Source organism: Loxodonta africana, chromosome 11 (genome assembly GCF_030014295.1).
Source record: "Loxodonta africana isolate mLoxAfr1 chromosome 11, mLoxAfr1.hap2, whole genome shotgun sequence".
Taxonomy (NCBI): Eukaryota; Metazoa; Chordata; class Mammalia; order Proboscidea; family Elephantidae; genus Loxodonta; species Loxodonta africana.
The window spans coordinates 100461581-100477765 of record NC_087352.1 but is presented as its reverse complement, the minus strand read 5'-3'; the positions used below and the strand labels follow the sequence as shown (position 1 = coordinate 100477765).

Here is a 16185-nt window from a genome sequence, read left to right as displayed (position 1 = left end):
GTGTCTTTACCCCTATTCTTGTGCGTTTTTGTTGTTTTACTTTACCTTCTTTATAAACAGCACTGATTCTGTTAGGCTACCAGAGTATGGCCGTGCATGCTGTAGCCTTATCGTGCACGACTTACAGCAGCTGAACGTGGGACGGATGGCGTGAGCCCGGGAGAAGCAGGTGCATCAATCTACCATGCATCTCGGCATCATTACAGGACATTTATGAGCTCTGGCTAGATTTAAAAACCATCCAAGGCATTATGAATTGGTAACGGGGAATTTCTGAGCTATAATCCTAGCTCTTTGCTAATGAGTGTTGTGATATGGGACCATTATTTAACTTCTAAGCTTCAGTTTCCTGTCCTTAAAATGGGGCTATTACCGGCCTACTCGACCCCAGTGTCTGGGGGATTAATGAGTCAGTGTTTGCAGAGCACTCGAGCTCTGTGCATGAAGGCATGCTGTGTCTAGAACATCATTTCTACTCATTCTCCTGGAGTAACTGGGGAACCTCAGGACTATTAGCCTTACCCCTCCTAAAGTGCCTTTTCTTTCTCGGCATTTTAACTTTACCTATGTTACCCAAACCTGATATCTAAAAGTAAAGCTAGCCCCACAGCAAGTGTGCACGGATGTAGCGGGGGTATTCAGATAGTTTTTCCTTTCTTTAGTATGAGCTTTTCTGGAGGATGAAGGCAGAAATTGCACTGTACATTCTCACCGCATGAGGCTGGTGGTCCATATTACCAATGCGAAAAGGAAGGTACACAACAGCACAGTTACACTGCCGAGACTTACACGCGATGATATTCCCGTATCTGTTCTTCATTCTGTTCTCATCTTTCTTAGCGGAGTCCCATGGTGCAGACTGCCCTTCAAAGAAGCTCTGGAAGAAAGAGAGAAGCGACATGAAGAATTCCAATTTGGTGCAGTAAACACATGGGTCTTAACGACACAGGATGTCCTTAAAAAGGCAGAACAAGGGTCAGAAAGGAAAGAGAATGTTCTCAGGAATGAGGTAAAGGATCATCAAGCTATTTCATATCCTAACTATTTCATTTAGCTTTTCCTGACTGTTTTCTTTTAGCTGTTATCCCATACACACAGGCATGAGGGCTTAAGAGAAGAACCTACAATTTATCTGTAAAATTAGTAAAAATGGTTCAGTGTTCATCCCTCTTCTACCTGAATACTTAACATAGAAAAATTTAACATTTGTCTACATTTCTTGATTACATTAGAACTTTTCAATATTCTTCTAGGAGACATAAAGGTATCTTTTTTTTCTTCCAAATTTCTAACTGAAAGAAGGTTATTTTTGGTTAAAACTGTGAAAGCAGATAAGCTTTATGACTTCATGACTTTATGACTTCAAGGCTGAAATCCTATAATATACTCTGCCAGAGTTTTCTCTTCATTTTTAATGGAGCTTAGATGTCCATTTATTTAAGGATCTGGCATTATTAGGCCTGAGGTCTTTAATCTTCATGTTATTAGTCAGATATATATATATTCTGTTTAAGTTATAATAAAAATGTCCTCTGCTATAACTTGACCAATGAAATAAAAGAAAACAAAGCTGATACTTTTATTTCCACTTTTAATCTATATTACTTTTTACTTTTCTGCAGTCAAGTCTATAGGGAGGTTATGGGAAGAAGGAGGGTGGCAAGAAGATTTAGTAAGAACTGAGTTTCTGTCTTTGACACAACTACCCTTAAACATCTTGGCACCGACTGGGAAAGAGGAGGAAAGAGAAGACAAAATGAAGGCAGAGCGACTGCATCAAGCCCCCTTGGCAATGCTGCAGGCTCAGCAGCCATGCTATGCTCGGTCGCATCCTCCCTCAAATATGTCCACACGACTTCCCACGTGCTCCATTTAGAACCGAGCTCTTCTGCCCTCCCCAAATCTCTATTCCACACAGGCTTCAGCCACCTTGGCCATTTCTACCAGTTACCAACGTTCATTGATTACTCTCTTCATTCCTTTTCATGGCTCAGTTTTTCCTTACAGTTAAATTGCTCCTTAAGTGCTACTGTGGGAGAATATGATTTTTCACAGACTTTCCTAGGTCAGGTCCTCCACTACCCCCTGGCTGGCTACCTGCCTACGGCCACAGCACCTGCCCATTGGCTGCTAACAGGAGCGCCTGTGCCTGGGAGCCGCAGGCTCCCTAAGGCCAGGGGCTGCTTTCAGTCATATTTGTTGCCCTAAGGCTGATGCCTCATGGTAGGAATTTAATAATTAGTTATTGAATGAACGATTGGCTGTGATATCTGGTTAAAACAGGTTTTAGTTTTGATCTCAAAATAAAGCTTGATATCTACAGCTTAGTGTGTGAGGGGTTCCAACACTTAGAAACCTTGTGCAGGTTTCATCCTGCATGGTTTGCAGAGGCTGTGCCTTTGTGGTGACCTGCTGTGCACTGACACTGCTCGCCCTCAGCACCACTGGCTGGGAATGAGCCCGCTTCCAGCTCTAGCCCACTTTCCCTTTCAAGCCCTGTCATCAGCCCATCCATGCACAAAACAACAGGAGCAAATACTATTTTCTAACATGTAAGAGCAGAAAAAAAAAAATTACAAACATAATCATGAAAAGCAGCTGCAGCAGTGTATCAACAGGGAATTGCCAGAAATTCAAACCAGATTCAGAGGAGGACGTAGAACCAGGGATATCATTGCTGATGTCAGATGGATCCTGGCTAAAAGCAGAGAATACCAGAAGGATGTTTACCTGTGTTTTATTGACTATGCAAAGGCATTTGACTGTGTGGGTCTTAACGAATTATGGATAACATTGCGAAGAATGGGAATTCCAGAACACTTAATTGTGCTTGTGAGGAACCTGTATATAGATCAAGAGGCAGTTGTTCAATCAATGGTTTAAAATCAGGAAAGATGTGTGACAGGGTTGTAGCCTTTCACCATATATATTCAATCTGTATGCTGAACAAATATGTCGAGAAGCTGGACTCTATGAAAAAAAATGTGGCATCAGGATTGGAGGACGACTCATTAACAATCTGCCTTATGCAGATGACACAACCTTGCTTGCTGAAAGTGAAGAGGCCTTGAAGCACTTACTAATGAAGACCAAACACTACAGCTGTCAGTATGGATTGCACCTCAACAAAAATCCTCACAACTGAGCCAGTAAGCAACATTATGATAAATGGAGAAAAGACTGAAGTTGTCAAGGATTTCATTTTACTTGGATCCACAGTCAATACCATGGAAATAGCAGTCAGGAAATCAAAAGATGCATTGCACTGGGCAAATTTACTGCAAAGGACCTCTTTAAAGTGTTTAAAAGCAAAGATATCACCTTGAAGAATAATTAATAAGGAAGACCGAAGAAGAACTGACACCTTTGAATTGTGGTGCTGGCGAAGAATATTGAATATACCATGGACTGCCAAAGAACAAACAAATCTGTCTTGGAAGAAGTACAACCAGAACGCTCCTTAGAAGCAAGGATGGTGAGACTACGTCTCACATACTTTAAACATGTTGTCAGGAGGGATCAGTCCCTGGAGAAGGACATCGTGCTTGGTAAAGTAGAGGGTCAGTGAAAAAGGGGAAGACTCTCAAAGAAATGGATTGACACAGTGGCTGCAACAGTAGGCTCAAGCATAACAACTGTGAGGATGGTATAGGATCTGGCAGTGTTTCGTTCTGTGGTGCACAGGGTTGCTATGAGTCTGAACCGACTCAACAGCACCTAACAACAACGGTTATGAATTTAATAACTCAGAGTTTTAAATTGCCTGTCTTAACTGAAGGTATCTTAGTCATTAGTATAGTTGATGCCTTATTATTGTAATAACTTTTATATTTATTGTTTAAAAAAAAATTATGGCAGACTGGGACCAGATGTACTTTAAAGGCCAAAACCAAATCCACTGCCGCCTAGTCAATTCTGACTCATAGTGACCCCATGCATGACAGAACACTCTCCGGTCAATAGGTCATAATTTATTGACTAGATTAATAGGTTCACACTGTACTTTGTTATTTGAAGGATAAGATACTGTATAATGCAGGACAAATACAAATAAAAATATTTCCGGTTATTAATAAATTGTTTCTGTTGTTAGGTGCTGTCAAGCTGGTTCCAGCTCAGAGCAAACCCATGTACAACCGAAGGAAACACTGCCTGGTCACTAAGGTCATCATTTACTGACTAATTAATTACGACAATAAAAATACTAGCAGAAAAAATCACCAGTTAATTCCATCTAGAACAAGACTATTATGTGATCAGGGGATTTATTCAAACACGTAACTTCTATTTTGTTAAAAAATATGCATTTAAAAATAGCTTCAGGGATTTTAAAGTCGGATACTCTTTCTGAATAGTGTCTTTGTTACTCTATGAATGACAATTATTTTACAGTTGAGTAATAACTATTATTTAACTTTCCCTATAACAATTTAATTCTACTTCAAGTTTGTCATGATTTCCCTCTGCCTTTTCCACCCATCTAAAAGTTTTCAGATTAAATTTGTTTTTTTTTGGTAGAAAGATGGAAAAAGATAACCGACTTGGAGGGCGACCTCAAAGTCTCTAATAAATCCATGACTACTAGTTACCATTAACTAGGATGACAGAGAGAGACACCGACAGCCAGGGGAAGAATGTCAGTGCTTGACTAGAAGAGGGAACCACTCCCGAATCACCTGAGGCACAGCCCCACGGAGCCTTGAGACACTCTTCCCACGTAGACAAACAGATGCTCTACTATGGTATAAACATTCACACCTCAGCTGTGCTTCTTTAGAGTGTGTGGTAACCACAGGGCTTCCAAGAGTCCTTGCTTCTAAAACCATTTAATTTGATTGTTTTCAGTCTACTGGTGACTAGGAAGCAGACATAAATCAGCAATTGGGACAATAACCAATCTCCTAACATTTGAACACTCCAATCCCGTGATGTCTTCACAAGGGTGGGGCCCAAGTTTCTGCATCTTTGGTTACTCCATGTATGTCCAACAGCACCAGGCACAGGCACGCAACGATGAGTGTTTACAGAACCAGCAGCAAGTCCACCATCTCAACTGCCTTTCACTACAAGTCAGGCACAGAGGAATTTCATCCTTCCTTTTACAGATGAGGGAGCTGGGACACAGAAAGGCCAAAACCAGCTAGTAACAGGCCAACCTGGACTAGACCAACAAGCCTTCCGACTCTTGATACATGTACCCCCTCCCCTTACATGGCTTTTAAGGGGAAAACACTATTAAATCATTTAAATACACATAGCCAGCAATTGCTTTCTATCTGTAGATTATATCTACATGGAGGTATGTTGCTGTGTGCTGTGGATCCTGACTCATAGTGACCCTATATGACAGAGTAGAATTGCCCCATAGGGTTTCCTAGGCTGTAATCTTTACGGAAGCAGATTGCCAGGCCTTTACTCCTGCAACCTTCTGGTTCAAACCACCATCCTTCTGGTTAGCAGCTGAGCACTTAACCATTGTGCCACCAGGGCTCCTGTATGAAGGCATACAACAAGAAAACATAAAGACGTCGAGTAAACTTTTTCTTATCTCTTATGATAGATGTCTGCTGGAGAAGCTGGAGTTCTGGCAGTGAGTCTCCCACCTTCCGGTCCAGGAATTGAGGCAATCACCGTGAGTGCCAAAGTGTGTATTTTAAAAAACAAAACAAAAAACTGAAAAGCAGCTGCCCCAAGAATGCGACGAGAGGACTGGTGCCATCCACAGATGACTCCCTGTGCATATGGCGACCATGTCTGGCGTTTTCTGGAAAGGTTCTGCCTCCAGTCATACAGCAGTGTAGTCAACAAACACATCTGTATGCTTAAGATCACGTGTCCAGAGCCTTGGCTTGGAAAATACGCAAAGTACCTACGGGGAGCCCAGAGAGAATGAAAGGGAGGGCTTTCCAACTCAGTTGCCTTGGCTGTATTTCCTTTTGTTATGAAGATTATTTTTTATTTTCTAAGATGAATCCTGTTTTAAATATCATGGCTTTTTGTTACCGTTACACTTTCAAAATATTTGAGGAACCACTTACCTTAGACTTTATGCTCCTTCTTATTCCTAATGTAGGACAAAGGTTGAACTGCTTACATTTCTAGTAGAAAATATAACTCTGTAGTTTTTTTTTTATAGCTCACGTGCTCAGAACAATACCTGAGTACTTGGGTATCTGGAGAAGTGATGGCATGACATGAGGGTCCTTCACCTTGTAGCCCCTGGTTGCTTTCCTGGTCTGGGAATGCTCAGAGCAAGGGCAGTAATAGGGCAGGAATGCAGGCCATGAGCACTAGAGAGAACACTGCTTCATCCCTGGTTCCACAGCAAGCCTGGGATAGATCAGTGGCCCTCGAGACAAGGAACGGACTTCCTTCATACCTCGTCTTCCTAAGAGACCAATGTTCTCTCCACATCCTGGAAGCCCATGGCAGACCGTGAGATGGACAGATGGACAGTCACTAATTAAAAAAAAACCCACCAGCAAAATGTGTCTGAGGAAAATGAAGCACCTTAGCTTCTCCGTAATTGTGCAATGCAATCACTCTATTATGTCCTATTTCACATACTTTGACTTTTCAATTATCTTTTAGTAAATAAAGCAAAGTCAATGCACGTATTATAAGGTTTTCTCCTGTGCCTTTTTCTTAGGACTAGAACAAAAGGCTTTTCAGCTATCTTTTCTTATCTTTAGCAGTTGCCGTTGAGTAGACTCTGAGTCACGGCGACGCCATGTGTGTCAGAACATAACTGCGCACCACAGGGCTTTCAATGGCTGAGCTTTGGAGGTAGATCATGAGACCTTTCTTCTGAGACGACTTTGGCTGGGTTCAAATCACCAACCTTTAGGGCTCAACTGTCTGTGCCACCCAGGGACTCTTTTTTTTTTTTTTTAATGTTTAAAAAGGTCAAAATTTAGACATGTTCTTTAAAATTACATAAATTGAATTATTAAATGTATTGAGAATTATTGAATTCTACTGTGAACCAGTATTCTTGGGAAGTAAGTACTCGCCACATAGTTCATGTTGTGTCTAGATAAGAACTGCTCCTATCAAATTTGTTTACTTCTGTTGCTTGAAGGAGTCAGAGGGTCCCCTGAGCAGGTGCCAACCTCTGCCTTCTGGCTCCCAGAGGGGTCTCTGCTTCTCTGCTCATCTTCCCTTATGTTCAAATAAAATCTCCAACTCATGCTTGATTTTGGATGAACTATCTTAATCGCCTACCTCATAATTTTTTCTTGACAAGAGTTATGAGCAGGTTTATAGAAATCAAACCCAGCCAAAACATAGGCGTGATTTTGAAAAAGGGGCCCAATAAGAGGGAGCAGAAATGGTGGTGATGGAAGCATGGCTGAAATGGTCATTTAGCAGCTGGTGACTTCCCACATGAGGAGCAGTGACTGAAGGATGAGCCTGGGGAGAGGCCCGCTCCCAGCACACTTTTTACAGGAGGAATTTTTAAATGCAATATATACAGTTAGGCAATATTTAGTGTTTAGGGTAGATTTTTTAATATGTGGATCCAATTTAAAACACCAACTATGGACTTTTTATTGAGAAAAAAACATTTTTATGTATTTTGGGGATTTAAGTTAATGGCCTCACTGTGCCTTCCGTTAGAATGTTCATAAATATGCTTATGTTTTTATTCTACTTAAAATGTAATTAAAGTGTTTCCTCTGACTACCTTAGCTCATATATAGTGAGAAAAGGCAGCAAACCTGGGAAACATCCAAAAGAGTAATAAGTCTCTGAGACAATAAAAAATGAAAGCAGGCAGGCTCCAGTGAATAACAACGACTTCTAGGCTCTCAGATGCACAGGCTTAGAGCACGGGGAAATTCAACATCCTGCACACCGCCATCTTTTTCTGAATGGAAAACATGTTCCTGTGATTCACTAACCTCCTCCCCACCCCTCACACCACCCTAATTTTCCATAGGATGTAATTACATATCTCGGCTGCCCACCTTAAGAGAGTGTTACTCCAAAACGATGGAGTCTGTGAAAAATGCCACAGCTCACAGATATTAAAAAAGAAGAAAAAAACAAGCCCTACTCAACAGAAAAACTGCCAACAAGAAAGGTATGCACGTTGAGACTGCAGACAACGTCAGCATACCTTTCAGGAGTACTTCTGAAGCTTTTGAAATGGAATTTTTCTTCTCCTTCTCATATGAATAAAACGGGGCACATTAAATGACTAAAATCATCACCTCAAAAGAAGGAAAATGAACTCACTGGGGCGTGTAAAGTCTCTGAACTTTGCTTTCTGCCCATACCACTTTTCTGGGTCTTCCAAGAGCAGCATTTTATTAAGTCCATATAAACTATCACTATAGCGGGTTTTTATAGCACTAAAACAACTGAAGGTGCCTGATACGGCCTGGCAGGCCACAGAGTGGCGTGTCTACACGAAAGTGGCCCAGTGGTATCAGTGGTCTCTAATCACTGTCATCCAATGTCCTAGACAAAGGCAGCCACAAGGCACGTGTGATGCTTCAAGAAAGATGCTTCATACAAAAATCATTTGGATTCCTCTATACCAACAAAAAGAACATCGAAGAGGATATCACCAAATCAATGCCATTTACAGTAGCCCCCAAGAAGATAAAATACTTAGGAATAAATCTTACCAGAGATGTAAAAGACTTATACAAAGAAAATTACAGTACACTTCTGCAAGAAACCAAAAGAGACTTACGAAAGTGGAAGAACATACCTTGCTCATGGATAGGAAGACTTAACATTATAAAAATGTCTATTCTACATTTAATGCAATTCCAATCCAAATCCCAAGGACATTCTTTAATGAGATGGAGAAACAAATCACCAATTTCATATGGAAGGGAAAGAGGCCCCGGATAAATAAGGCATTACTGAAAACGAAGAACAAAGTGGGAGGCCTTACTTCACCTGATTTTAGAACCTATTATATTGCCACAGTAGTCAAAACAGCCTGGTACTGGTACAACAACAGATACAAAGACCAATGGAACAGAATTGAGAATCCAGAGATAAATCCATCCACATACGAGCGGTTGATATTTGACAAAGGCCCCAAAACAGTTAAATGGGGAAAAGACAGTCTTTTTAACACATGGTGCTGGTATAACTGGATATCCATCTGCAAAAAAATGAAACAAGACCCATACCTCACACCATGCACAAAAACTAACTCAAAATGGATCAAAGACCTAAATATAAAATTTAAAACGATAAAGATCATGGAAGAAAAAATAGGGACGTTAGGAACCCCAATACATGGCATAAACAGTATAGAAAACATTATAAAGAACGTAGAAGAAAAACTAGATAACTGGGAGCTCCTAAAAATTAAACACTTATGCTCATACAAAGACTTCACCAAAAGAGTAAAAAGACTACCTACAGACTGGGAAAAAGTTTTTAGCTATGACATTTCTGATCAGCACCTGATCTCTAAAATCTACATGATACTGCAAAAACTCAACTGCAAAAAGACAGATAACCCAATTAAAAAATGGGCAAAAGATATGAATAGACACTTCACTAAAGAAGACTTTCAGGTAGCTAACAGATATATGAGGAAATGTTCATGATCATTAGCCATTAGAGAAATGCAGATCAAAACTACAATGAGATTTCATCTCACTCCAACAAGGCTGGCATTAATCCAAAAAACACAAAACAATAAATATTGGAGAGGCTGTGGAGAGACTGGAACACTTCTACACTGCTGGTGGGAATGTCAAATGGTACAACCACTTTGGAAATCAATTTGGTGCTTCCTTAAAAAGCTAGAAATAGAACTATCATACGATCTAGGAATCCCACTCCTTGGAATATATCCTAGAGAAATAAGAGCCTTTACACAAACAGATACATGCACACCCATGTTTATTGCAGCACTGTTTACAATAGCAAAAACATGGAAGCAACCAAGATGAGAGGGTGGATGGGGTTAGAAGCTGGCAAAAAGGACATGAAAAGAGACAGTGGAGGGAGAGAGCAGGCTGTCTCATTAGGGGGAGAGTAATTGGGAGTGTGTAGCAAGGTGTATATGGGTTTTTGTGTGAGAGACTGACTTGATTTGTAAACTTTTACTTAAAGCACAATAAAATGATTAAAAAAAAAAAGAAAGATGCTTCAAAGGCTGTGAGAAGTGAGTATTGGGCAGAAATAAGAATTTATACACAAGAATTGCATTATCTTATGTATTATTGTATAAATTCAACACTCATTTTTAAAAAGGTTGCAAACAGCTGTCAATCTAAGCACTTCAAATGAGCACTTTCTAATGCCACTTAATCCAATTTCAAATTTTGCAGAATTTAGGGGTAATAATCTTAGCTGCATTTGTCATGTAGCTGCCATTCTGCCTTTTTTTTTTTTTTTTTTTTTGATTTGCAGCCTAAAATAATATATTTCAGTTTCTGGGAACTGAGTGGCTGAGTTTTAGAATGGGGTATTATATAGGGTATTTATGCAGAAATGCCATGTTCTCTGTTTATTAATGCATGTTTATGGTATTTTTGAAGCTTCATCAGGTAAGCATTTTTATTCCTATTGTACAGATAAGACAGACAGGATTCAAGGAGTTAAGTGGCTCACTGTGCTCATGCAGCCAGTAGCTGAAGAGCCGGGGCCTGTGGCCCCGGCTTTCTGGCTTTGACTCTGCTCTCCACTTTACCACAGATGGTGGGCAAACGTGGGTGGCTTTGTGTCCACTGGGCTTCCATTCATATGAAGTCACCCTGGCCATGGGCCACAAGCCTGCAACCATTTCTGGCTGCCATTTTAATGGACTGAGCCTGTTTGGTTAGACGTGCCCTATACCACCTAGGGCAGCGTTTTCATGGGGGATGTACGGGGTCTACACCTTGGAGGCACTTGCAATCTACTTGGTTTTCTTTTTTAATTCATCAAATTTCACAAGCTCTCTTTCTTCCTCCCTTCAGAGTTGCTGGGTAGGAAGCTCCTGCTCAGGATACCACCTACCTTTCAACGGTATCGCAGCAGAAAACATTTGAGATCCATTGATCTAGTGGCCAGAAAGAAAAGAGGTGCTCTTACACTGAGTAATAGGAAAAAGCGTGATCATGGCTTAGTGATGAAACAGCAACCGAGGCGCATGTGTTGTTTCTGAACAGTCTAGACAGGCAAATGCTCTGTGGAATTAGAGACCGGTACGCAGAGAACAGGCTTGAAAATGGGGAAGGTTTCAATGAAATCGGGTGAGTTTCAGTGGGGCCTGAGTTTTAAAGGGCACAGGGTATCTTTCTGGTCCTGCATCTTCTCTTACTCCCAAGGGAGAGCTCAATAACTCACCTGATTCCCAGCTGCACCCTGAACCCCTCTAATCTGGTCTGCTTTTCAGAGCCAGACTGTCTTGCCACGCATGCGATGCTGTTCTCACTTCCTAATGCTGCAAAGGCAGTTTGGAGTTTGGGGGAGTCCCTGTTCCCTGGCATTTGCTCCTGAGAAGGCTTTCGGGGCCCCGCCATGGGGAAGTTTCCTCAGTTTGAAACTCAAAGGCCGCATTTGCAGGCTCCTTCTTCCAGATGATGGCAATGGTGTCTCACCTGCTTCTTACAGGATAAGGACTGGCACAGTGAAGTGGCTGGACTTAGAACAAAGGAATTATAACCAAAAACCAAACCACACCAGTTGCTGTTCAGTTGACTGATTCATGGTGACTCAATGTGTGTCAGTGTGCAACTGGGCTCCACAGGGTTTTCGATAGCTGATCTTTCAGAAGTAGATCACCAGACCTGTCTTCCAACGTGCCTCTGGGTGGGTTTGAACCACCAACCTTTAAATTAGTTGCAGGGTCCTTAACTGTGCCATGAAGAAGTTCCTAAAGGATTTATAGCAGTGTTTATATTCATTATATAAAACTTGCTCAAAGTTTACCATTTTGAGTTGGGCTTGATACATTGCATTGCCCATCTATTGATAATGGTGTACATTTTGTGATCAATTTTGCTAAAATTCTGAAACTTGGAACTATTTCTGTCCTCACTGTATTACCCAGGAAATCCCAAAGAGGCCACTGAAACTTTGGGTGGGGTATCAAAACAGTGATGTCATTGAACAACACGTCACAGATGGTACCCAAAAGACAGCTGCTCTGTTGTAAAGACAGCTGAAAGTCTCTGATTCAATTTCTTCACCCAAAATCCAAACCCACTGCTGTCGAGTCGACTCGGATTCACAGCAACCCTATAGAACTGCCCCATAGGGTTTCCAAGGCTGTAATTTTTACAGAAGCAGACTGCCACATCTTTCTCCCATGGAGCGGCTGGCTGGTGGGTTTAGACTGCTGACCTTTTGGTTAGCAGTTGGGTATTTAACCACTGTGTCACTGTGGCTCCTTCAACTGCTTCATAGTGTCTATAAATCACTCTAGTTGAGGTCCTGCATCCACGATTGCCATCCACATTTCAGAGTGAGAGCAATTTCCATTTTCCCTCAGATGCAGATATTGCCAGAGTTTGGGATGTTAACACTACTCGATAACTGTAATTCCTCCACCTCTGCACCTGACTGAAATAAGGACTTGTGAGTGAGCTTGTGCTAAAGTCCAGATATTCAGAAAGCAACCAGAGTGCCACTGTAGAAAAAGGCATCCCACAAACATCTGGACACAAAATGGATGTTTTTGCCAAAATACAGCTGCTCTTTTCCTTTTGAGAGCATCCAGAAAAGGTGGGTCCTGCTTATCCCTTCACTGACTTCTGAGCTGGTTTCCTTGCCTTCCTCCAGGTTCTACATTTCTCTCAGTGATCTTTTTAAAAATGCACCTGTGACCTGTCTCTTTCCTATTTGAAAACCTACTGGGTCTTCCTAATGATAACACAGCCATCAGAGGACTGAGTGACTTAATGCCTGCCACGCACCTGGCATGTTACCTGGCACAGGAAGTGCTCAGTCAAGGCTAGCAATTACTATCCTTTCTAAAATTAAATATCAAAGCTTGAGATTTTGATGACAATAAATCCATATTGACGTTGCTCTCCTTTTTCATTTATTATCTTCCACAAAAATAAATCTTTTAAAAAATTTTCCTCCAGTGGCTCTATAGTTTTCTTTCATTGATTCTATTTAGTATTTAGAAATGGGATAATTGTTTTATTCTTGCCCTTCGGCGGGGGTGGAGGCGGGGCAAAGTTCTTTCCATGGTACTTCTTAGAGAACTGTGAGTTTTAAAATGTTCTCACCTCAAATCACATAAGCTCTATCAAATGTGACTGAAAAAAAATCTAAGGATTTTTTTTTTTTTAGAGATGACAGCCTGGGAAATGAATAGCTGTAGCAGAAAAAGGAATTTTAATGTGAGATCCGTGACTCTCTTTTTGACACCTATGAATTTATAAAGCCTTTTCTGATTGTCACAATCCCCAGGCTTTTCCAGTACTTAAGTCATGGTGATTAAAGATCAAAATTCAGAAGGAAGAATTATTTTAGAAACTTAGAAATCGGGTTTAGAAGTACCTTTTCAAATAGTTTGGTGAAAAATACCGAAATAACAACAACGAAACCCCTAAAGCCTGCTGCTGTCGAGTCAATTCTGACTCATAGAGACCCTACAGGCAGAGCAGAACTGTCCCATAGCATTTCCCAGGAGTGGCTGGTGGATTGGAACTGCCGACCTATTTATTGGTTAGAAGCCAAGCTCTTAACCACTGCACCACCAGGGCTCCAGTGAAAAATAATTACATCCCAATTTGCTCTGTCAGAAAGTTCAATGTCTACTCTTAAAATCAAACATTTTTATTGAAAATGATAATCCAAAGTATTTTTAGAGTCATTAAAGCTCTTCTTTTTGACTGTTTTTTTAGCCAAACAATTTCTTATTCAAGACTGTGGATACTATCACTTTGGATTTCCACAGACTATTTTTGTGAGGAAAACCTTGGCATTCAGACTTAGTCTGCGAGCATGAGGTTAGACAGTGAGCTGGTTCCAAGTCTGCAGCACTAACCCTGACATGGCCGAAGTGTCTATGTAATGCTGGCCACCATTCATAGACACAAAGGTTGTCACAGTCCCTGTTGGGAATCCTGAAAGAACTCACCTCTCAAAACACACAAAGCACTATTGATTAAATGTACTTTACTATGCCTTGTTCTCCTAAACATACTCTATAGAAATCATTACTCACCTTATTAAAACGGTTTAGAATTGGAGATGGCAGGTAGGTGAAGGAAAGATGAGACAAGAGTCCAGAAGGCAAGTGACAATGACAGCAGGAGCAGCGATCACACAAGCTCTTCCCAAATTCAGTCACTTGTGAAACACCTTCACTGTCTTCCATTGTCCCTGTGCCACTCTCCTCTAATTTAATGGTTTCAACTATTGCATATTTAAATGCATTTATTTGGAAATGAAGCTTTACATCATTATAGCAAATGGGCAGCCAATAACACCTACCATATGTAAAGATAATAGAGAAAGCAAATACGACGTAAACAACATTGAATCGCAGCCTGGTACTACTGCTGGACTGTGTTCTGAGTCTCAGGCCTGCTTCTTCTTTGGGTCAGGAAGGGAGAAAACCAAGGCTCACTGGTGACTCAAAAGGACTGACAGACACTATCGGAGGAAGGATTCACTTTCTTGCTCTTCAGTTTGGCGCTGCTTGTCCCTTATTAGTGGCCCGCCAAGACTCACGCTGCCCGTCCCCAGTGGTTGGCATGGCACGGGGTGGGACAATCTGCATTGACCACCACTCTTGGGTGACTGCCCAGTAAGAGAAAGGGACCAAGGACCAGAAGACTTAGGTTTAAATCCAGCTCTGACTGATTCCTGACTGCACGACCACGGGCAAGTCCCTGAACTTGTTTCTTACTTTACATGACAGGAATACTAAATAATCTAAATTTAACATGATTGGTATCAGTATAGAAATGAATGTCAGTGAAAAGGGTTTTTACATGTAAAGTGCCATACAACTGTTACGTTATTATTAGTATATATATTTTTTATTTTATGTACCACTTCTAAGGTCCCTGTGTGGCGCAAACAGTTTGAGAGTATTAACGTAAAGATTGGCAGTTCCAACTCCCCCTCACCCCGTGGTGCCTCGGTAGAAAGGCCTGGTGATCTTGTTCCATAAAGATTACCACCAAGAAAACTCTATGGAGCAGTTCTACTCTTCTGTAACGCATGGAGTCACCATGAGTCAGAATGGACTAGATGGCAATGGGTTTGATGTTTTCTTTTTGATTTTGTGTACAATTTGTATAATTTCTGTGGAAAGGCACAGGAAATTAAACCACATATGTGTCTCCTCTTCATACTGTGAGTTTCACAGGGCTAGGAGCTGGGCCTCTGCTCATCCTTAGGACCTATACACTTGGTGGCATGTAAGAGAGACTCTGTAACTACTAGTGGATAAATAAATGACGGTTATACATCAGAAGATGCATACATCCTAAACGCACTTGAATTTAGTATTTTTGAGGCCTGGTTCTTACAAAAGTTAAAAAAAATATTATATGTTCAGATCTAGTTTTAAGTAAATTACCATCATGACTGAAAGAATAATATAGAAAATGCACACTTTACATGGAGGGCACTGTACTCAGAACTTAAAAAATTCCCCTAACGTTCTTCAGGCTGTTCTTTTTTTTCCCATTCCAGAATCACAGTCTGCTGAAGGGATAACAAGTAGCTTCAGATGCTGAAAGGAGGCGGCCGCAAGTTGTACTTAGTCTGCCGGTGCTTTAGCAGATGAAGAGATGGCCCTAATTCATGGAACCAGATATTAAACTAAAACCCTGGGGGCACATGGTTAAATTTTTTATTTAGAACTACAAGGCTGGGGATTAAACTAAAAATAAGAAGCTTCACATTATTAAAAATATTGCCTTAAAACATTTTAGAGAAAACAGTTAAAAGTAAATTAAACTGAAGGGTCAATTTTGGAACTCAAACGACAAAGATCTAATGTCTTCGGAGGACCTGGGTCTCCATCTTCACCATCAAACGGAATGAACTTTCACACCGTCTACAGACTGCAGTTTCAGCAAAGAAAATTCCTGAAAGGGGATTTGAGTTTTTGCCAAGAAGAAGTGTAATAAGGGAAAAACTTCGGTTCAAAAGATTTTGGTTACATAAGAATTCTTTTAGTGAAATCACAATAAACCATCAAGTTTGCGGTGATAACAACAGCTACCATTAATTAATAGATGACACTGG

General features: G+C 40.9%; 1 protein-coding gene across 3 annotated transcripts in view; it reads right to left on the bottom strand.

The window, feature by feature from the left end:
• PTPRM (protein tyrosine phosphatase receptor type M) overlaps nt 1–16185 on the bottom strand; it is a 943724-nt gene that overhangs the window by 129402 nt on the left and 798137 nt on the right. For all 3 annotated transcript variants that reach the window (XM_064294704.1, XM_064294702.1, XM_064294703.1), the window contains one exon: nt 790–877. In XM_064294704.1, coding sequence (XP_064150774.1) covers nt 790–877 — 88 coding nt within the window. The remainder of the gene's footprint in view (nt 1–789; nt 878–16185) is intronic.